Source organism: Nannospalax galili, unplaced genomic scaffold (assembly GCF_000622305.1).
Source record: "Nannospalax galili isolate Female #2095 unplaced genomic scaffold, S.galili_v1.0 scaffold327, whole genome shotgun sequence".
Lineage (NCBI taxonomy): Eukaryota > Metazoa > Chordata > Mammalia > Rodentia > Spalacidae > Nannospalax > Nannospalax galili.
The window spans coordinates 726,607-749,480 of NW_008356950.1; the positions used below are offsets into that span (position 1 = coordinate 726,607).

The window sequence follows — 22,874 nt, forward strand, 5'->3', positions numbered from 1 at the left end:
CATTCGTTGTTGTCTACCTCTGTATATTCCAGGCTATGTGGCCCACAGGCTTCTAGGGATTCCATTGTTTCCATCTCCATCTCAGCATGGGGCACTGGGGTTAGAAGCAGGCCACTCAGCATAGTGTGTGTCTTGGAAATTCGTACTCAGGTCCTCATGCTGGCAGTTTACTGAGACACTTCCTCAGCCATAAAATATTCGTTGTCTACCTGTGTGTATTCCAGGCTATGTGGCCCACAGGCTTCTAGTGATTCCATTGTTTCCATCTCCATCTCAGCATGGGGCACTGGGGTTGGAAGCAGGCCATTCAGCATAGTGTGTGTCCTGGAAATTCATACTCAGGTCCTCATGCTGGCAGTTTACTGAGACACTTCCTCAGCCATAAAAAAAATTTTTTTTGGAAGCTATGTCATCCAATATATAGTCCAGAGAATAATAGTATACTCCATAAGCCTAACAAGGCTTTCTAAATTATACCAGTATTATCTTTAATCAACATGGATATCAATAAAGGAAAATGTGAAATTGTTCCTTCCTGTCTCTGTTACACCTATTCTTCATACACTTTAAGCCTTTTTTAAGTGCAATGACATCCATGTTGTCCACTTCGTTTTATCTACAAGTGGCCCGTGGAGTGAAAGACATCCTATGACCTCGTTCCTCCATGCTGAAGAAGCAAGCTCATGCCTTTGCTTCTTTTCAACTTTGCTTGAATTAAAGGAAAGAAAAAGGTTGGAAGTTAAATCTTCAACTGCTAGAAAATAATGTAGTTAGAGAGTTTATGATCCGTTCCTCAGGATTTATGATTTTCACATAAATGAATGAAAATTGAAAACACACTGAGCCATCTTTCTGAAAACATTCCATTTTTCTTTCTCTTTCTATCCCCAAAGATTTAGTTGAAAAGGGGTTATTTTATTTTGAAGGAAAGAAAGACAGTTCAAGTTTTTATGAACATACTCTTTCACTTTATTTACTAAAGCATTACAAGCTTGTCAGAAATAATGAAATCATTATAGAAATATACCAGAACTGATAGTAGCCCATAACCTCACCCTCCTTTCTCCCCAGAGATGGTCACTGATATTGTCCTGAATGTCTTCTGGGTATATGTTTTGTGGACTCCATAGTTAATGGTGTTTTGGTTTCTTTAATGAATTGGTACTTCTTGGAGAGCTTTCCTCTCACCCAGGATCTGTCAACAAGTTGTCTAGACCTGACTGAATCGCACAACTCAGTGCATCCACCCTGGTGTGCCATGCTGTGTTGGTGTTCTTGGCAGCATTATTGCAAATGTAAACAGAGTCTGATGTTGGGACAACTTAACCCATAGATTGGAGCCTCAGTCTGTGAGCTGCCATGTACGTTTGTCCCAAGCTGCCTGTTAGAAGCACTGGAACAGTCCAAACTTCCCCTGTCTTTGACCTCAGGCACAGGCTAGCCTATGCCTTGTCCAACTTCCCTTCTTCTCTCTGATAAGCTATTCTGGCAGCGGACTGGTCTCAAAATGTATATCAGTTATTAGGGCTTGAACTACTCCCCCAAATCTTTCAGTCATTTCACAGACTCGGCACACAACCCAAGCTTCTTATGGTGATCTGACTCTGGGTAGCTCCAGGCCAGGTTGGCTGGCAGTCACTGTCTGTCTTCCTCATTCTGTCCTCTATTTTACAATGCTCTAAGATCGTTCCCCTCATCAAGTCTTGTGCTTGTTATTGCTTCTGTCTGGAATCATTTCCTCTTCCCATTCAAATCTTTGCTCGTATTTTATCTTCTTAGAGACTTGGGTCATCACTCTGTTTATTTATGGCTTCTATAGTGCTTTGATCACCATAGAGTGCATTTTTCTGTGATTGACTCTCTGTAGTACAATGTTTTTCATAAAGACGTCAAATTTTTTATTGTTAGTCTCATACGTATTAGATGCTCAATAAATGGCTATCTAATGTGCAAGTACATATGTCTAAAGCTTAGTAGACACACTCAGATTTAATTTTTTTAAATTTTTAAAAATATTTTATTTACTATTTTTATTTTATGTGTATAAATGTTATGCCTGTGTGTGTGGGTAAGTGCACTGTGTTGTGCAATGCCCAAGGAGGACAGAAGAGGCTGTCAGATTTCCTGGAACTGGAGGTATGGACAGTTGTTAGCTGCCATGTGGGTACTGGGATTCGAACGCAGTTCTTCTGTAAGAACAGTCAGTGTTCTTAACTGCTGAGTCATCTCTTCAGCCCCCAAGATTTAATTTCATATTTATCTTCTTTTATAGATGCTTTGGGTTTAATTGTCACTTATCCTCTGGTATGAGCAGGGTATCTTAGGACGAATCAGAGGACTGTTATTAGTCAGTTAGTCTATGCATGTTTAATGTTGTGGTTTCATTGAGAAACCACTTTTTTTCCCCCGTCTTTTTGAGACAGGGTCTCCCTGTAGCTGCACCTGTCCTGGAACTCACTATGTAGACCAGGCTGGCCTTGAACTCACAGAGATCCACCTGCCTCTGCCTCCTGAGTTCTGGGATTAAAGGTGTGCACCACCACGCTTGGCAAGATAATACTTTTTAAAACAGTTAAGTGGAGGTTTCATTACTTTATTTTACTTAATTTATTTATTGACCTTTATTATAAATATTCTAAGTGATTTCATAAGCCCTTTTTTTTCTTATTGAAGAAAATAGTATAGTGCTTTTTTTGTTGTTCTTTTTTTTATTATGTTTTTTGTTTTTTTGAGTCAGGGTCTCACTATGTAGCCCCAGCTGACCTGGAACTTGCTATGTAGATCATCCCAGGCTAGCCCTGATCTCACAGTGATGCTCCCGTGTCTACCTACAGAGTGCTGGGATTAAAGGCGTACACCACTATGCTCCGCAGCACAGTACTTTTTAAAGAAAGTTTTATTTAAAGATATAAAATTGAAAGATAAAGAGCTACAGGAAAAAGTGGATGCTGAAGGTGGAAGAATCAATTTTCTCCAGGGACTAGGTCCCCGTGATGTTATTTAATCCTATATGGGCATCCCTAAATAGAGGGACCCATGAACATCACTAAAATGACTCAGTGTATATTTATTATCATCACTATATTTACATATTTATAATGTATGTATGCAAATAAAAATAAACACAATTTTAAGTATAAAGATAATGATTGTATTTCTTGTCGCTTCCATCCCTGTAAATCCTCAGATTATCCAGTTTAAACAATTTTCTTAGTCCTAATTGATTTCTAAATAAAATATATTTGTGTCATTTTTCTTTCCACCTTGATTGGATCTGCCAGCTGTTTAAGTCTGTTTACAAATCATAGAGCCTATCCTTACATTTTTGAGAGTTGGAACTTTGAATTACACTAATTCAGTAAATCGTGCCGGGTTTTAGGTGCCATGCAATAGAGAGGAAATGAAAGATGAAGTCTTACCACTCTCCTGTCCGTCAGAACTGGACTGGACTTAAAGGGAAGGGAATAGAGTGAAAATTGGACATTTTATTACCCAACTTCACTTGCGGTTTTATAAATCTTAAAGTGGAAGTTTACAATATCATTTTAAATTTCAGATTAAATTTAAATAAATCCTGTCTGGATTTTTATGAGTTACTTAAGAATTAAGAATTTAGGGGCTGGAGAGATGGCTCAGCGGAAGAGCACTGACTGCTCTTGCAGAGGACCTGGGTTCGATACCCAGCACCCACATGGCAGCTATGAACCATCCTTAACTCCAGTTCCAGGGGAATCCGAAGCTCTCTTCTGACCTCCGTAGCATTGCACAACACGAGTGCAATCACATACATGCAGACAATACACTCGTACATATAAAATAAAAATAATAAAAATATTTTTTAAAAAAGAATTAAGAACTTACCTTCTTTATCAATTTTGGATTTAACCATGAACAAACTACACACACTTAGTCTGACACATAATACATATATGATCACATATGTGTAGATGGATGTAGCAGTGTAATCTAAGTCTTCTTTCTTTGTGGCACATAGTAGATGTGCAGTATGTATTTTCTTACAGGCTGGCCAACACTCAGCCATGAGTAGTTGTATTATTTGGTGTTTAGGTTTTGCTAATGAGACTCCATTGCTTCGATCTCCTTGTTGTTACCATGCTGACCTTTTCCAGGTGCAAATCAATCACATTATCTCATTTGTAAAATCCATCAAAACCATTACTGTACTATCAGAAGAAAGGGCAGACCTCTGCAGGTGGACAGAAAGTGCTGCACAAATGTCTCCATCCCCGATCCTCTTTTCTTAACTACACTGCTTGTGCCTATTGCTTCTGACTTTTGCCCTTGTCATTCTTTCACAGATGGGCCTTGTTTGATGTGTCATGACCTCTTTTTTTTTTTCTCTGCCTCATGTCTTCAATTATGCCCTCGAATTATTTCCCTTTGCAATCCTTGTCTGCTTTCCAAATCTTTCCTAGTTTGCCAACCCTTTCCTAAGTTCCAAACTGGTGCATACAACCTCTCTGTTCACTCCTGTTTTCTTAGATGGAGGACCGCTGCAAGGTCACCTCCCGTCTTTCCTTCTTTTCCAGGTGGACATATTTTCTCCCTCCTCTGAACTCTGTCTTATCTCTCTGAGCTGTTTTAACCAACTGTGCTGTAGTTATCACTTAATATGTCTGCCTATTCTACCACATTGTCTCTCTTAGGAACAGGAATCAAATATGAGGCCTTTCTCCCTATGCAGTATTACTACATCAAATTTTACATTTTCAATTTTGTGGAGAGTAAATAGATGGCCTATCAAAAAATAAATATTTCTATATAGACTCATGTGTTTGTTTTAGTGGGGTATCTGATGAAAAAAACCCACGAAGCCATTCACCTCAGATTGATTTTTTCATACCTATAAAAAACAGTTCAGAAGCAAGATGGTGAGTGGTTCTTAGGGCAGTTCTTCCAGCTCTAGAGCCATAACTGTGGTAGCTTCTAACTTAGCTTCTCTTTGAACTCTGGACAGGAGTCTAGATGGATGTGGTGTAGCCTGCCTGGTTTTTGCTATTTGCATGACAAAAATGCAAATCACTGGGCTTCACTCAGGCATTTCTAAGACTTCCCCAGGTATCCCTGCTGCTTGGGCCAGGACTGACTTGAGAGCTTTTGGCCTTGAGAGCTTTTGCATCTGTCTGTATGATTTATTACTACGTCAAGACCAATGATATCAATGGAAAAATAAAATGGACTAAATATCTCCTGAAGTCCCTGGAAAAGGCCTTTGATTTTCATAGACTAGAATCCTTTGAATGGCAGTCTTTTTCAGGTTCCTTAAGCCACTTTGCATGGTTTCTGTTCTTTAAACACTTCATTAAAATAAGCACTTAGTTATCATAACGTTCTCACTTTCCCTCACTTCTAAATCCTACCAATAAAATTACCTTTTTTCCTCCCCTACTTCACCCCCCAAATTCATTATCTCCATGTAAATTTCAAATTTAATTTTATTCTGTTCCTTTTGTTTATACAATGATTCACATTTAAACCTAGTTTCAGGCTTTTGTGATTGAAGAGACAGGACTAAGCCCCCCACCCCCCCAAATTGTAATTTCTCATATGTCCTGCTTCATATAACTCATTTTCACTCATTGTCAGATAGGCTCTGTGTGTGCTTCAAAAATAAGGTTGACATTGTGTGCTCTTCCTTCTTGTTCTTATTGACTAACTTCGTATCCTTGAATATTGCAAATAGTAATTTTTTAACTTTATATTATTTTTAAGATTGAAAGTCAGAATTTATTTCACATAAAAGCAATCAACATAATACTGAGAAATTATTTTAATCTATAATAGCAATTTTTTTAACCTTAAAAGTTTTAGCAAGATTCCTAGTCTTAAAAGGCTGTGGTTTTGGTTTTGGTTTTGGTTTTTGAGATAGGGTCATCCTGTAGCCCAGCTGGTCTGGAATTCACTATAGACCAGGCTGGCCTGGATCTCACAGAGATCTGCCTGCCTCTGCTTCCTGAGAGCTGGAATTAAAGGTATGCCGACTCTTAAATAGTTTCTTTTAAAAATCAAGGTAAATACGTATGTGCACGTTGGTGTGTACTCACTAATTTTTCTTTTCAAGCTGTGATATCTTCCATCATTTCCCATTAGTTTCGTCTGTAGAATTTAACTGTAAAATGTATTGTTTGTTACTTCTTAGAGCTTTGAATTTTGAATGGTATTTTTGTTCACATTAAACTCTTAAGACACCACAAATTATATATTATGTAATTGTATTTTAGTTGCCCAATCCTTACAAAGATAACACTCCCCTTGACTATTTGACTTGCACATCAAATAGAAAAAGTTCTCAGTCTTTCTAGTTTTAAATTCTACTAAGAGCACATAAACTAATTATTTTATGAACTTTGCATAAAAATCTCTCCCTACCATGACCATAGCTTCTTGTGATTGAAAGGCTATTAAAAAATTTAAATTCTTAATCCAATATGATAATATAAAATGATGTATATAGAGAGATATAAAAAGTATTTTTATTTTGTGTGTATGAGTATACTGCCTGCATGTATGTAAATGAACCCATGTTGTGCAATGCCCATGGAGGTCAGAAGAAGGTGTCAGATCCCCTGGAACTGTAATTACATATGGTTGCTAGCCATCATATGGGTATTGGGAACTGAACCCAGGTCCTCTGCAAGAGCAGTCAGTGTTCTTAACTGCTGAGCTGTTTCTCTAGCTGGTGCCCCCCTCCCCCTGGTCCCGTCTCATTACATAGCCCCAGCTAGCCTGTAACAAACTCACTAGGTATGAGTCACACACTTGTAATCCTCCTGTCTTGTCTCCTATGTGTGTTGGGGATACAAATTTGCACCACCATGCTGATCTCACAAGTGGTTGTGACAAAAGAATTGTTTATTAATTTTTTAAATCTGTGATGTGATGATAGGCTAAGTTTAGTATCTGACTGACTTTGTCTACTTGTAGAAATTAATTTGTATTATTTGTGCAATTAATCATCCAATTTATCAAAAGCTTATTTTTCTTTATAAGTACATATGGCCCATACATTTCATATGTAAATAAATAGACATTTTACTATGATCTCACATATAAATTGGACTACTCATTTTATCTTCTCATCAGGTATTTATTAATTACAATTACAAAGGAAATCCAGAAACATTACAGAAACCCTTAACTAGTATCACCAGTAATGAAACAAACTGACATCATATGCTTCCTGATACAACACTCTGACTTGAATGGATACACACTCAATTTGGCAGTACTCCTGCTGGACTGAATCATTTGAATCTAATCATCAACAAACTGCCCCCTCCACCCAAAAAACCCCACACCACCACCAAGAACAAAAAGACCCAAATAAACCTGAATTAAGACCAATACTACATTGGGGCTGGAGAGCTGGTTCAGTTTCCAGCTCTCACATGGTGGCTAACAGCCAACTGTAACTCCCTTTCCAGGGGATCCAGCACACTCTTCTGGTTTCCATGGGCCTTACCCACACATGGTGTACTTACATATATGCAGGCAAAACACTCACACACATAAAATAAAATTTAAATAAAAGAACGATCCTACAAACAGTTTGTACTTTTATTTGTTTTAAGGTAAAGTCTCACTATGTTGATTTGGCTGGCCTGGAAGTTGCCATGTAGATGCTGTAATCATTTTGTTTCTTAATTGCATTGTGGGATTCTAAATTGAAGCTTGTGAGAGTCACTTAGATTTGGCAAGGAGCTGACTTATTGTGATTGTGTGAAAGAATTCTTGGAGATATAGTTGTGCAAGTGCAGTTGATGTACTTCTCTGCTCCGTGTAAGATTGGAGTGTTGCTGCTAAAATTTAAAGGATTCTGCTAGTGGATTGTAGGAAGACAAATGGTACATCCCTGGAAGTGAGGGAAAATAGTAGTGTAATTCAGTGTCATGGTGATAGAAATAGAAACTTTAACCAGTCATCTTTTATTTTTGGCTCAGACAAGTAGCTATAAAATATAACACAGATGGGGAAGCTATGATAGTAAAGATACAGAAATGACATTTTGCTGATGAATTTTCTGCTACCCTTTACATTCCCATTTTTATTTTTATACGAAATCTTTTATGGTCAAAGTTACTTGCTTATGTATCTTAGGGACAGATCCAGAGGATGGAAAATGTTTTTAGTGGTGTTTTTGGGTCTTGGATTATTTCAGAAAGCTTCCATTTCACTCTCTTCTACTTACCTTTTTGGTTCTCCCTCTTTTGCTAAACTCCAATCTAACATAAATTAGGATATGCCATGGACAGGTGGATAGTGCATCACACTTCATTTTTACTTTTGAATGCATCTTTTAAAGGCATTTAGAATATGTTTTTAGGCTCTGCCTGCCTGTTTTCTGGAACTAGAAAAACCCCTAAGCATTCAGACCATTAGAATGAATTGTTCTGTGGTCTCTAATGTCAGCCATTCACCATTCTTACGCCTTGAATTGAAGCAATAAAAGAATCCTGTATAGAACATGTCATAATTGGGTTGAAGGAAAGAGAAATAGACAGGTGGTCAGTTTGTGGTAGTGGGTTTTGGTCTTTCAGTGGGAGGTGCTTCCTCACTTTTTCCAGCTTTCTCATCTCCTGCAGTATCTCTCTTATTTTTCATCTGCTGCATCTTAGGTACTGCCTATAATAAAACAGTCTCTGGAGGTCAGGAAAGAGAAGCAAGGGCTAACACCTTCCAAACATACAATTACACTCAGCTCTTCCTGTGGTCCCATCAAGTAAACACCAGGATATGCATGGAGGTCTGTCACTCAGAGTTGCCTCAAACTGCTCCTTGTGTATTTTCTCTCTCTGTGTCTCTCTCCCTCTCCCTCGATCTCTGTCTCTCTACTCAATTATATTATAGTTATTCTGTTAAGGATCATGTACCAAAACCTTGGGCAGAAAGCAGGTTTTGTTTTGTTTTGTTTTTTCCCTCAAAGGCATTTTTATGATACAGAGAATGTGCATGCAGAGAATTCCAAAACTTCCTGAGTTTATTTCATGAGTATTATTCAGTTTTTTTTTTTTTTTAAGGTTTGAGGATCATCTGTTTTCAGAGATGGAAATTTCATCTGGATCCCTCTTCTTCACATTCCATTTAAATCAGACATTTTGGATCCATATTAAGTTATGCCAATATTTATTAAAATTTAAAAGACCATGGGCAATTTTTGTAAGTCCAAGATTTAAAGAAAAAAGAATTATCAAAATAACTAATAGCAGTCATGACCTTGAAACACTCTTAACAGAAGCTCTAAAAATGAATATTGTTGGTTCTTTCACATAGCTTTTCTTGAGGCTTTTGGTGACTGTATGTTTCCAGCATAGGAACATACAGTGCTTGCTTTGCTCACATAGTTGTTGGATTCTGGAACCTTCTGAAATCTCTTTCCTTTGCTTTTCTTTTACACAGTTTACTTTAGGGTGACTTCTCTTAGATATTGTTTTTCCTTTCAGTTCAGTACGCCTTCACTTTTCTTGTTTCCTGGACATTGGTGTACTTTGACTTTTATTGCTTTAATAAGTGTTTTATTGTTTATCAGACAGAACATAATACCACTCTGAAAAGGGTTGAATGGATGCTGTAGTTGGCTTTTCATGCAATTGCAGTCTTGTCATATCCAATAAAGCAACACTTGTTACTTACTTTAGTGGCCTTTCGCATCTCATGGGCAACTGGTCATGCTAAACCAGTGTGTTTTCAAAACCTAATGTGCTTGAGATGAGTACTTCAGTGCTTTGTCCAAGAACAATTGATCTTTAAAAAAAAAAAGCATTTATTTATTTATTTATTACTTAGTTATTCATTCAATCAGGGGGTATCCTTGCCACAGCGGGTGTGTGGAGGTCAGAGGGCCCACTTGTAGGAGTCAGTTCTCTCCTCTCACTATATATGGGTACTGGGGACTGAACTCAGGTTGTCAGGCTTGGGAGCAAGTGCTTTTACCACTGAGCCTCTCACTGGTATAGGTGCTGATTCTGAACTTAGATTATGCATTCTAAAATCAATTCCAGGCACTATTATATCACATTAAGATAGATATATGGTAGATAGACAGACAGATGATGGTTAGATACCCACATAGTACTGTGCGGGCACATGAGCATGTATATGTCCATGTTCACGAAGATAAAAAAATATGTAAATCCATCCAGTAGTTGCTACTGAGTGCCAGATATGTATCCAGCCTTAGTTTTACTGTCTCCAAAGCCCACATCATCCCCTGCAGAACATGAAATATTGATGTGAAGTTTGATAGGACTAGTCCTTCTCAGAAAAGGGCATCTTAAATATATTTAAATGAAAATAACTGATTTTGAATTTTTATGCATTTTAAGTCATAGAGGTGAGAAGAAGAAAATGGAAATATGAAAGAATTTAGATGAATAATGGATTTGAGTTTGATTACATGTCTTAAATGCTCCCCACATTTAGTTGGCATATAATTAGAATTCCCTAATTACTCTTTGGCTGCTCTTGCAGAAGATCCAGGTTTGGTTCCCAGCACTCACAAGGCAGCTGTGAACTCTCTGTAACTTCAGAGGTTCTGACACCCTCTTCTGGCCCCCTTTGGACACCATGCATGCACATGGTGTGCGTACATACACACACGCAGATACTCATATGCACAACATAAAAATAAGTGCATCTTTTAAAAAGTTCTTTGGTTTTAGAGAATCCTGGGTCTTTCCCTTAAGGTGTTTTCACACTTAGCTTCTCAGAAGCAAACCATTACATGAGTCAGCAGGTAAATTGCAAGGTTTGCACTGCTGTGACTCAGAAGCCCTTTTATCCTGACACTTTTCTGCTAATCTTTAGTTGATAAAATACAATTCTAAATTGATTGTGGCTCTGTGGCTCCTACACTGGGTGATGGAGGCTGTTGATGGTAGCTTGGACTTTTGGCATCAGTTGTCTGTCATGTACATGCTCATCTTTACCTATGGATGGGAACAGAACACCTTTGAGGGCTGGGAAGATGGCACATGCTCCCAAGGCAGGCGGCTTGATTTTGATCCCTAGAAAGATGAGATGACTCACCCACATTGCACAAACACACATATAAATATATAAATGTAATAAATTTCTTTTTAAAAAGAGCATTCATAGGCTGGGCATAGTGGCACACACCTTTAATCCCAGTACTCGGGAGGCAGAGGCAGGTGGATCTCTGTGAATTCAAGGCCAGCCTGGTCTACATAGTGAGTTACAGGACAGCTGGGGCTACAGGGAGACCCTGTCTCAAAAAGACCAAAAAATAAAAAATAAAATAAAAAACTAAATAAATAAAGAGCATTCATGGACTGGACTTGGTGGCATAAACCTTTAATCCAGAAAGAGGCAAATCTCTACATGAATTCAAAGCCAGCCTACTCTACATAACCAGTTCCAGGCCAGCCAGGGCTATATAGTGAGACCCTGTATCACAAAACCCAAAAATCCAAATAAAGAAAAAGAGCATTCCTATTTAAAAAGAAATTAAGAGTCTTGAATTTTCTGTTTCACTAAGATACTCCATAGAAGATCTTTTGGGGCCTATCATCAGAAATTTCTGCCTTACAGTATTATTTAACTATTCAAAGGAAAGTAATTAGGTTTTCATGATTTCTAAATTAGCTTGGTAAAAGTATCTGTAACTTTCTCAAGGGAGTGCCATTTTATTATGTCAACAAAATTTTATTGTAAGTAAAATGAGCTAAATACCTAATCCTATGTTTCCCTTGGGTGCAAAACTATTAACTATCATACACTGGTATTACATAGTTGCTTTCTATAACATATTGGAATGCATCCCTGGATTTCAACAGAATTCTTGTGGTTGAGCCATGATGTAGGGAACATGACGCATCACTGCCTCATGACCTTATGTTTTAGTAAAGGGGATGAACATCAACAATTTATTTTTGCAGGGACTAGAACAGATGACTCATTGGGTAAGGGGATTTGCTGCCCAAGTATGAGGACCTGAGTTCAAATCTCTGGCACCAATGTATAAAGCTTGACTTGGCCACACACCCTCCTAAAACTTAGAGTGCTAGAGGTGGGAAAGAGCAAAGACGGGCTTGCTGGCTGTCTACCAGCTTTGGTTAAATAGATGCTATAATCTCTCAGATGAATCCTAACTTTCCATGTATGCCTCTGCTTCCTACCACCGGTGCTTCTTCCACTGTAGTCACCACACTGAAATATCCCAGCATCCTCTTAGCTAGCTCTAGCCTATCAAGCTATTTGTTTTGCCAATTCATCAATTTATATCAGAATTTGATTTTATCATGATTATTCTCTATACATTTTTTGAGAGAGGGTCTCCCAGTAGCCCCAGTGGGCCTGGCACTCATTATGTAGACCAGACTGGCCTTGAACTCTCAATCCGCCTGCCTCTGCTTCTGGAGTTTGGGGATTAAAGGTGTGTACCACCATGCCCTGCTTAAGTTTTTATACATTCTTTGCTTGTTTTTATTCTGGCCATTTCTTGTGGTTTTAAGTCTCAACAAATGATATTAAAAATTCTACTACATGATATATTTTGATCATTTACTATTCGTAGGCATGAGCTTCAATTGGCTGCTGCAGTGGAACTTGAGACCCTACTTGTTACATCATTCTGTTCAGTTTTCTTCCCCATTTTCTATTCTGCTTCATCTGATGATTTCTAAACACCATGCATTCTTTTACGTATTTCTTATACCTGAGAAAATTAAGATCAGATTATGGAAACTTCTTTTATTAGTATATTTTTAAATGATTTTTATTTTACATTGTGAATGTATTGTCTGCAGGTATGTAAGTTCGCCCGTGTGGTGTAATGCCCATGGAGGTCAGAAGAGAGCGTTGGATCTCCTGGAACTGGAGTTACAGATGGTTGTTAGCCACCATGTTAGTTCTGAGAATCAAACCTGGGTTTATATGAGTTGAAGTTATAGTTAAAGAAGGTGAACTAAATATGTATTTGACTTTGGAGCTTGGACATTAATCACTAAGATTTAATGAAAGAAAATTAAAAGCAATCTACCTGATATATCTAGTTCATGATATATGTTATTTCATATGTCATTTAATTGTTTTATACAGACCTGTGTAAAACCTGCAATGTAGGCAAGGTCCGAGGTGTCCAGAGGAAGCTACATGGCCCCATCTTCTAGTAATTCATTGGATTTCACACAACAGCAGACCAACAACTAGAGCTCGACTCTCTGACATCAGAGTCAACCCTCATGATTAAAATGGTCTCCTCTGCATTAATTCAGTGTGCCAGAGGACCAAATTGTCCTTGTCTGTAGAGATTGCCATTTTTTTCTCCTTCACTTTAATTCAACTTCATTTATTTAGTTAATAACCCAGGAATGTTGCTGGAGTGGCAGAAATTTGATTAGAATCATCACCTTCAGTATTTCAGGTAATGGAGTAAAGTAGCAACAGCACAAAAGGCAGAGCCCATGTGCACTGTTCCCAGGATGCCTCCCTGGATGGGTTAAAGTTGACATCTGGTATGGTTTCTAGTGCTCTCTCCTTCCTGGGAGCCCTGGTGAACCACTTGACACTCAGCATTAGCCCTGACCTGAGCATTAGCCCAGCAAACTCCACATAATTAAGCTACTGAGATTTGTTTCCCCTGACTGGACAGAAGAGCCTTACAAGGTGAGGGCTCAGTTGAAGTGGTAAAGCTGATTGTGTCTTTAGTAGTAAAGGAATCCGATCTCAGAAATTTCCTCGAGCTCTTGTTAATGAGGCAGAGACAACACTTGGAAGAGAAAATGAGGTCACCAGAAAGAAAACCTATTTTCCCACCTCTTTTTAATAAACAGCCGTTTTGCCTCTTTTTGATTTCAGACCTAAATTTATTGTCCTGAATAAACCTCAAGTTAAATGAACAAATAGCGTTTTCTCAGGGGTGTAGTAATCTTGTTTAAACTTAACATTTATGCGAGACAAAGAAGTTAAAGAACCCTAACCTTGTCTTGAGTAAGATAAGTCAAGAAGTTAAAATAATTTAATCAGTCCTGACAACAACAAACTCAAATAGCCACAGCGATTAGCTATTACAGGGATGTGTGGTTTATTCATTAAATGTATTAAAAGAAACTGGTATTCTTATTTGGACACTTTTCCTTTCCTTGAACCACTGTTTCAGCAAATGAAACTTATTTTTAATTATATGACCATCTTCTATAGAGGGCATTATGCTGAAAAATCATACTAATAGCACATTTCCACGTCACTCTATAAACTTTGATCTTGAAAGTTGCATCATATGCAGGGAATATGTGCATTATGGATCTGAAATTTTAAATCTCAAATCTCTGTGACCAGGAGAGCTGTGTTCGACTCCAGGGTTCTCATCCTACTGCCTCAATCTACGTTGAGGTTTTAAGATTCTGTTATACCTTTGTTGCTAATCTCTTATTCTCCTGTCCAGCAAACGGCAGGGCAATTGTGTTCATACCAAATTCACTTATGTGAGGGGGGAATCAAGTAGGTATACGTGGACACCTCTGCCTCTGCCTCCATTTCCGAGTTGATTGGCCGCCTTTCTTTCATGAAGCATTTTTTAAAACCCTTTGAGACCACGTTCTCCTTTTCAGCTTCAATTTATTCTAGTAAAATCAGTAGTCACAAAGGGCAAAACTGAAGTGAAATGTAACCTAGGAGAAATTTTGTGATGGGAGTACACAGAATAAAGGGCTGCACTTTCCTGCCTGCTTCACTTTATTTTTACTGACTTTTGAGTAGCTGTAGGAATATAATGTAAGATGGGGGAAGGGTTTTGTGCTAAAGACATGCCATTCTGTCATTATAATGTCTACCGGTGTCCTAACTCAAATGACATTAATTCTTAAAAAATTAACTATATTTAAAAATTTAGACTTTTAAAAGAATTTAAGACTTTAATCTGTTTAAATGAAATCTTTTCAGTCTTCATATTGACTAGTTTATATTGACAAGTAGTTTAATGACATTAATAGAAATCACCTGAAGGCAGAGCCCCTCAGTGTATTCTTGCTTCATCCCTTTGACTGTCAGGCCTTGACTTCTTACTCTCTTTGAGAATAATTTTATAGCTACCTTATATGACTGTAGAGAATATTAAGTGAGCTTGTGTGCACATGTGTATATCACAGAAGGACAAAGAAGCAAGTGTGAATGGGGATGCTAGCTTAGGACTCTGCTTTTCTAATAAGTCCTCAATAAATGTTGTCAAATTTCCTCTATGAGGCTTCTGTTCTTCCCCTGAAATAAGAATATTCTGGCCAAGGTTGCCAGAGAATTATCAATCGACAGTAACATCAAGTGATACATCAGAATTTCATTTTCCACTTACTTTTCTGTCTTTGAAGTTATTACCACTGTCTGCTGCAACTTTTTTAGAACTTAGCCTCCCAAATATTCAGGTTGGTATTTAACTTTTGCCCATATCCTCAAGCTTCTTTATTTGCACTCTTTTCTATCAGAGGCCCACGGTATTTGCCAAACCAGAATCATAGTCTGCTTTCAGAATTGGCAAGTATTCCTATCACATGGGGGGAAAGTAGCTGGAGACCAGTGGGTGGTATGGGAAAGGCTCTCTGCTCCCAAAGTTTGTGTTTATTAAATATATAAATACATGATATGGGATGCTTATTATAACTTACCCGTTTCTGGCAGTATTCTTTTGTGCTGACCGGCCTGGACCCTCTTGACTCTTCTGTATCTCTGCCGTTCGGTTTTGGTCCAGCTTTGTAGAATCTTCTGCTTGCTGCCTTGTCAGTCTTGGCTTCCATTTCCAGTAGCTTCTTCACTTCATTAAATTCACTGTACCATCTTCATCGCATTCGCTTTCAAAGTGATAGCTTACTGCCTCCTGTATCTTCCCTTTGGACTCAACTCTGCTAGTTCATGCCTTCCTAGTTGTATCCTAAGCATTTCCCCCATGTGTATCAGAAGAAATCAATAGTGAATAGTGAAATGTTCTTGGTAGTTACGTTCTTCAGGTTTGCATATTGATCTGTATCACTAATTCTGGCTAGGGTCCCAATCACATCTGTCACCGGGTGGCCCATGCTAGAAACCTTTGACATTATCTGTATTCCTCCACATCCACTGAATCAGCATTGTCTATGTTGACTGTTAAAACACAATGATTTTTGTTTGTTTGTTTTTTCCTTTCAGATCCTCTTTCACCTGATAATCTCACATATTTTGACTATGCTTATTTGGTTTTCCACTCTTACTTTAAATATCAGTACCCCCAAAATAATCTATGTATCTCCATGAAGGATTCAAATACAACCTTAAAATGCTGAATGCTAAATATATTTTCTCTTGGAACAATCACAGTATACAGTAGTTTAAAAGATCATATAAAGTTTATTTTTTTGCTTTTTTCTTTGTTTTGATATTGAATAGCACAATAAAACTCGATAACGATCGGTTTTCACTGTGGCAATGGGATTATCAGTTTGGAATTGTTCACAGGATGTACTTCTGGCCTTATTGCCAAATTATCACAAACTAACAATACTTGATGTATAACAATACTTGATAGCACCTGCTTAAACATATTTGAACTGCTTGAACTCAATAATATAGCTACTACCCAAATTTATTTTGTATATTTGTAGAAGGTTTAAGAAATTAAATTACATTATAAGATGTATTTTAAAATTCTTGGTAGATGAAAAATCAAATTTACTCTTAGAGTATTATAGCTATCTTCATTCTTCTATAGACATTTCTTAACAGTGATTGTTGTAAATGCTTTCTATTTCTTCTTGACAGGTAATATTTGAAGCTGAAGTCTCAGGAGGGAGAAGTGGTTATATTGCCATTGATGACATCCAAGTACTGAGTTATCCTTGTGGTAGGTTTTGATTAAGACTTGTATTTTTCTGTGTCCTTTCAACATGTCTTCTATGGGCAATGACTGCTGATTGATTGTTCACGCCTGGTCATGGCTCTCACTTTTGTTGTTGACGTTCCCATGCTTTGTGGAAAGAACACTGAAATGTTTTCTAGAATTTTCAAATCTAGTAATTTTCAGACTTCTAAGTACATGTATTATTGGATTCTTTTAATTTATTTAATTTGTGAGAACAAAATGTAAGCATGAAAGCAAATCTCATCAGGGCTTGTTGAGTCTAGAGCCATTCTCTAGGAAAACAAAGACAAGTAGCAAAATCAGAGCTCAACAATAGAGAAAACAAGAAACAGAGAAAATTAAAAGCTGTATTTGCTCTGCTAGGTTAAGGTTGAGGTGAAGTGAAGGGAATGAATCCACTCGTCTTACCCCCAGTTTAGTGCTATTTTAGGATGTCATCATAAATATCTGGTAAATCAGCATAAGACAAAAAGCTAGCAAAACAAAAACTTGGTATATTAACACACAGTTTTGTGAGACCCTTAGATGAATATTGATTGGTTTTCAGATCTCATGCCTGAATATTTGCCCACTCACATATTGGAAACAATTATTGCAAACCTTAAATTGGACCAGAAAGAACTCACAGACAGTAATTCAGACTTTTCTTTATTATTTCCCAGAAGCAAAATGTGATAAAGCCCATGTAGTGCAGGTTCTGTTCAGTAAACCTCCGTGGTGAATGACCTCTAATGCATTGTAACCGTTATGCATGGGGCCAACATGCCTGGGGTAAGGCTTGAGCCCTGCTGAGCAGTTAAAACACCTGACATTCACCAGGATCCTGTATGCTGAATCACTCTTAGGCTGGCTGCTGTCCTCCTTCGATGTAGGTGTTTGGGATTAGACCTGTGAATTTGCATTTCCCATCAGCTCTCCTGATGCTGATGGACTACAGTTCCTTCTTTGATAAGTCTTGTAATATTTCTCTACCTTGAGCTCTTACTGAAGTAAAACCCTAGTAAGAGATGTACCAGGTAAAGACCGAATTATGTATCCCATGAGTTATATGCTCTGAAAGATAGCAAAATGACATCTCTCAGGGTTCAAGTTGGCTTAGTTCTTTCAGCCCATAGGGTAACTGAACTCTATTTCTATCTACTCTTCATGTTCACACATGTCAGATGGCAAAGAAAGGTTTTCATGAATAGAGATTTGAAAATTATGTATTGGGCAGAGCAATAGCAGTTTCAGGGTAGTTTGGTTTTTCAAGAGTTTTAAAAAATTTCATGGAGGCTTCTCTGTTTCTGTTTATATTTTCTTTCAACTGTAAACAGTGGTGGGCTTCAGATCTAAAAAGTAGTTGTGGAGGATGCCTATTTGACAGTCAAGTCACTCCTGTGACTGCTACATGACTACAGGCATGACTTTGTTTTGTCTGATTTGGGGGGGTGGTAATTTTCTCATGGCTGAAAGGAAACAAGAAGTAAATTATCTTTGTTTATGAAACAAAAATATTCCCTTATTCATTGAAGAACTAGAGGCTGATAATGGGTTTTAAAATATGAAAGCATGAAGAGCTACATCACTGAACTACAGGTCAGTAGTTCACTGGCCATGTAGCTATCAGCATCTTAGAAATCTTTGTATGCTTTCATTATGATCTTCAGTAGGCTCTGATATATGCCTTTTTAAGCCTTTTTGCTTACATTGACATAGTTTTTATCATCACCTATACACACGGTGCCATGGTAACCATTTAAGTATTGCATGCTCACTGTGCACTGAACCACACTCTAGGAAAGAGGGCTACTAAGAGAGGGAGAATTGTGGGAGTGAAAAAGAAATCGTTTTCCATCAGGAAGTCAGATTTCTTCTGCATATTAGCATTGGCCAAAGGTAGACACATTAAGAACAGTGTTGTGGAAATATTGTATGTATATTCTTAGGAAATAAATATATGGATTTATTCATTTCCTTATTTGTTTTCACAGATAAATCTCCTCATTTCCTCCGTCTGGGGGATGTGGAGGTCAATGCAGGGCAGAATGCTACATTTCAGTGCATTGCTACGGGGCGAGACGCTGTACATAACAAGTTATGGCTGCAGGTAAGGCCCGTTAGCAGCTGAGCTAGAGGGTTGACTTGATTATAAAAAGTCACCGCTGTGTATTCTCTCTCTCTCTCTCTCTCTCTCTCTCTCTCTCTCTCTCTCATTCTCTCCCATGCCTTTCTCTGTCTGTATCTGTGTAAATCCTTATCAAATTAATTGTGGTTTGACATGAATGTTGAAGGAATGTACATGTAATTAAACTTCAAAAGATCCAGTGAAAGCTGTGGATCAAGGAAATGCTTTGCCTTGAGAGAATTTAGTAAATGTCTTGGTTGTTGGGTGCCGGGAGCTGCTCAGGGTTGCTCCAGCCAAGGCTCTGGACCTAGGACAGGTGGCTGCTGAGAAGAGTGTTTAAAGCAGGCTGTAAAGTAATGCCTTCTGGACCTTTATTATTATGATTTTTCATGTTTGTGTGGTGTAGTATGTCTTTGAGTGGGTATGTATGCACATATGTATGCAGGTACATGTGCACATGTGTGTGCTTGTGTCTGGAGACCAGAGGTGGACATTGTGTATCTTTCTTAATTGTTCTCCTTGTTTTGAAACAAGGTCTCTCATTGGCCCTGGGGCTCTCTTTCACTAGGCAGGCTGACCAGTGAGCTCCAGGTTTCTACCTGCCTCCAGGCTCTTCATTGCTGAGGCTACAGACCTGTGCCACATCACTTGGCTTTTTCTTGGGTGCTGGTTGTCCAAACTTAGTTTCTCAAGCTTGTGAGGCAAGCACTTTACCGGCTAGACTCCTGCCCTGTTAATATTTTTGCTTCTGTGTGCATCACAATAAAGAAGGAGGCCTAATTAGTTTTGAATTTTAAATTCCTGAGATTACCAATACATTTCTAAGATAAACTATTAGAAATTGAAGTTAGTTTCTTGAACACAGATATCAGGGTTGTTTTACTATATCCTTTAGAGTAGTGACTTTTGTGTTAAGGATACTCACTAGATTCCAAGTATTGGGAGTGAGAGTTATAATCCTTGACCAGTGAAAGCAAATTAAGTATAATGTCTAATACTGTGCTGGTTGCCATATGTATTATCTGATTGCTGCAACACTCCAATTCGATGTTACAACAAATGTACTTTATATTACATATTAATCTACATACCACTACTTTAGTAATTTATTTGATTTTTCAGTTATTACAATAACTTCTCTGGGGTTCGTATTTGAAAAGGGAATAGGCTACCTTCTTTTCTCTGATTATACCTATTTCTCATCCTCAAACTATAGTTTGTCCCATGAAGCATATTGTATAATGCACACTCTGTCTTATCAACTAAATTTCAAGCCCATTTTCTTATATCTCTCAGTCTGTCAAAGTAAGTGCTTTCAAAAATGATTTCAGACTTATTTTTTCATTCTTATTTTTTCATTGCAATGGGAGCATTGGTTGGTATTTGGTGTGAGCTGTGAGCTGTGAGCTGTAGTCTTTTCTTGGGGAACCAGCAACGGCTCTGTAGTCTACCGCTGGTGTTATGCTCCAGGATTTAATGTGGCATTGAAATAAAAAAGGTTTTATATCCACAGACACCAGCTGTCTGTGGCAACAAAGACTTTCTGGACCGTGCTGGTCCGTGAGAGTTGCAGTCAAAATGCTGCTCATTATTTGTTGTTGTGTATTTTGTGGATTGGCTCATTTTATTATGGTTTCTTGAAATATTTCTTCTGCCATTTTTCAAACAGAAATATTAGAAAATACTCTCTGTCAGTTCTCAACTTTCTTTGTTCTCCCTTTCCTCCTTTTTTCATCGGCCACAGAAGGTGAATTTGTGTGTTTGGCTCTAGCTGTGACATTGACACTGTATAGATGTCCAGCAGTGCAAATACTCACCCTATGTATTGAAAAATTGTTCTACCTTTTGCAATAGGACATGTAAATTTCCTTAATTTATCCTCTCAAATTATCAGAAAGATGTCAAAATAGACCACTTATTTAGTTTAGGGATGGTTTTAAATAAATCGAACATTTTTGTAGTGTCAATCTATAACAATCAATCATAAAAGACTGGTCTTTGTTTATATATAAGCCTATCAAAAATTGGTCATTACTTTAAAAACATACTTATCTTTTGCAAAAAAATACAAAAAACAAAAGTGAGCAAAAAGCATTCTGGCTCCACAGTGAACTTATCAGCTAAGTTATAGAGACAGATATTAGGTTATTTTTATTTAGGCTGGAGAATAACAGGCTAGAGGTCAGAGGACTAGTTCTTCATTCTAACCTTATTTCTTCCTCTTCTATAACCTAGTTAATTGTGATGGCCTTAGATTTCTCTGAACTGTTCAGGGTCTTTATTTCCTTTATCTATAAAAGGAGATGTTTGATGGAGACTAAAATCCTTTCCAGTTATAAAATGTTAAATTAGGCTTTATATTATTTTTGATGGTCTGAAACATGGCCTTGATAACCTTCTTTTGTTTGATGGAATAATGTAAAATTTTTATGTTAGTAGTTTTATATGGAAAAAAATCATCTCTTAAATTAACTTTCATTGTAAGAACGAGTGCTGAAAATATCTGCCAAACGTCCTCAGAATGAATGCAACTCAATGAAAGGTCACCACATTCCATCCTAGAAATAATGGAATAATAGAGCAGCTGCACCCCGACCAGGGGGCAGGTAGAATAATAAATGGTGACCAACTTCCTGAGTTCTCCAAATAATGTGGATTATGTTGTATTGCTTCAATTGATAAAATGTTGTCTAAATACAGACAAAGGTACCAAAAATTATAGCAGCTGCCAATTTTCTGTTTTAAAAGAAGAGTGTTGCTGCAGGATCTTGGTCATATTTGTCCTTTTCAGGCTTTGAATGCAGAAGTGTATTTGAGGAATAAACCCACTATCTATTGTTTCTAGGTTGTGATTCATATTTATAAAAATTTTAGTACCTGACATGACATTCCATTTAGGTAGGTTGAAAAGTGAGAGGAAAAGCAAACACTGAAGGAGATGCCTAAACTAGTCGAGTATAAATCAAAATTTGACTCATGGTGGTTTTCAAAGTATTTGTAAGTATGAATCTATTTTGTAATAATCAGATGATGTAATGTGTCTTTCAAGATGGTTCTTCATTCTAGACATGTAGAAAAAAGTTAAAATGTGCAACTCAATTCCTGAATATTCCATTCTTGTGATTTCTTAAATTTTTCATAATCTTTGGTTGAGTGGTCCAGTTCATCCACTTTATCTTCCAATCTTGATACTCTGTTTTCCATTTCGTTCATCCTATTGGTGAGGCTTTCTCCTGTCATTTCTAATTGGCTTACTGAGAGTTTCACTTCCTTCTTCATTTCAGCCTGAGTATTCTTCAATATTTCTAGCTCTTTTCTGAATTCATTCAGAAGTTTATCCCTATCTTCCTTCAGCTCTGTGATTACCTTGTTTGTGTGTTCTTTAAATTCACTGAATTCTTTTATCATATTCATCATTGTTCTTTTGAGTTCCATGTCCTGCATTGTCTCTAGGGGATTCTCATTGTACTCCTCTAGAGGATTACTGGTATTTGGTGGGGATATGTTATTTTGTGTTTTCATGTTATTATTTTTTCCTCTGTGATTTTGACATGTGAATTTCTTTTGTAGTTTCTGATTCTTGTGTGAGAGTCAAAGCTTCAAGTTTAGGTCTGCTTCTTTTTTTGTGAACTTTATGTGTCTTTGTGGTTTACGTTTTGGGCATGAAAGGCTGGTTCCTCTAAACTTCTGGTTCTCTCTTGATTTTAGATTAGAGATGTAAGCGCCAACATCTCAGTTTTAGTAGCAAAAACAATGAGTCTTTCTGCAAGGAACAATATATTCTAAAATGAAATGGAGATCTTTTTTAAAGGTTAAAAACTCATCCAATTTTATGTCTTACAGGGCTTATACTGAGTTCAATAATATATAACTGTATTAATTCAACTGTGAACCTAGAAACTTACA

General features: G+C 37.5%; 1 protein-coding gene across 7 annotated transcripts in view; it reads left to right on the forward strand.

The window, feature by feature from the left end:
* Ptprk (protein tyrosine phosphatase receptor type K) overlaps positions 1-22,874 on the forward strand; it is a 573,501-nt gene that overhangs the window by 266,844 nt on the left and 283,783 nt on the right. For all 7 annotated transcript variants that reach the window (XM_008854753.2, XM_008854752.2, XM_008854754.2 and 4 more), the window contains exons 4-5: positions 16,762-16,843; positions 18,835-18,950. In XM_008854753.2, coding sequence (XP_008852975.1) covers positions 16,762-16,843; positions 18,835-18,950 — 198 coding nt within the window. The remainder of the gene's footprint in view (positions 1-16,761; positions 16,844-18,834; positions 18,951-22,874) is intronic.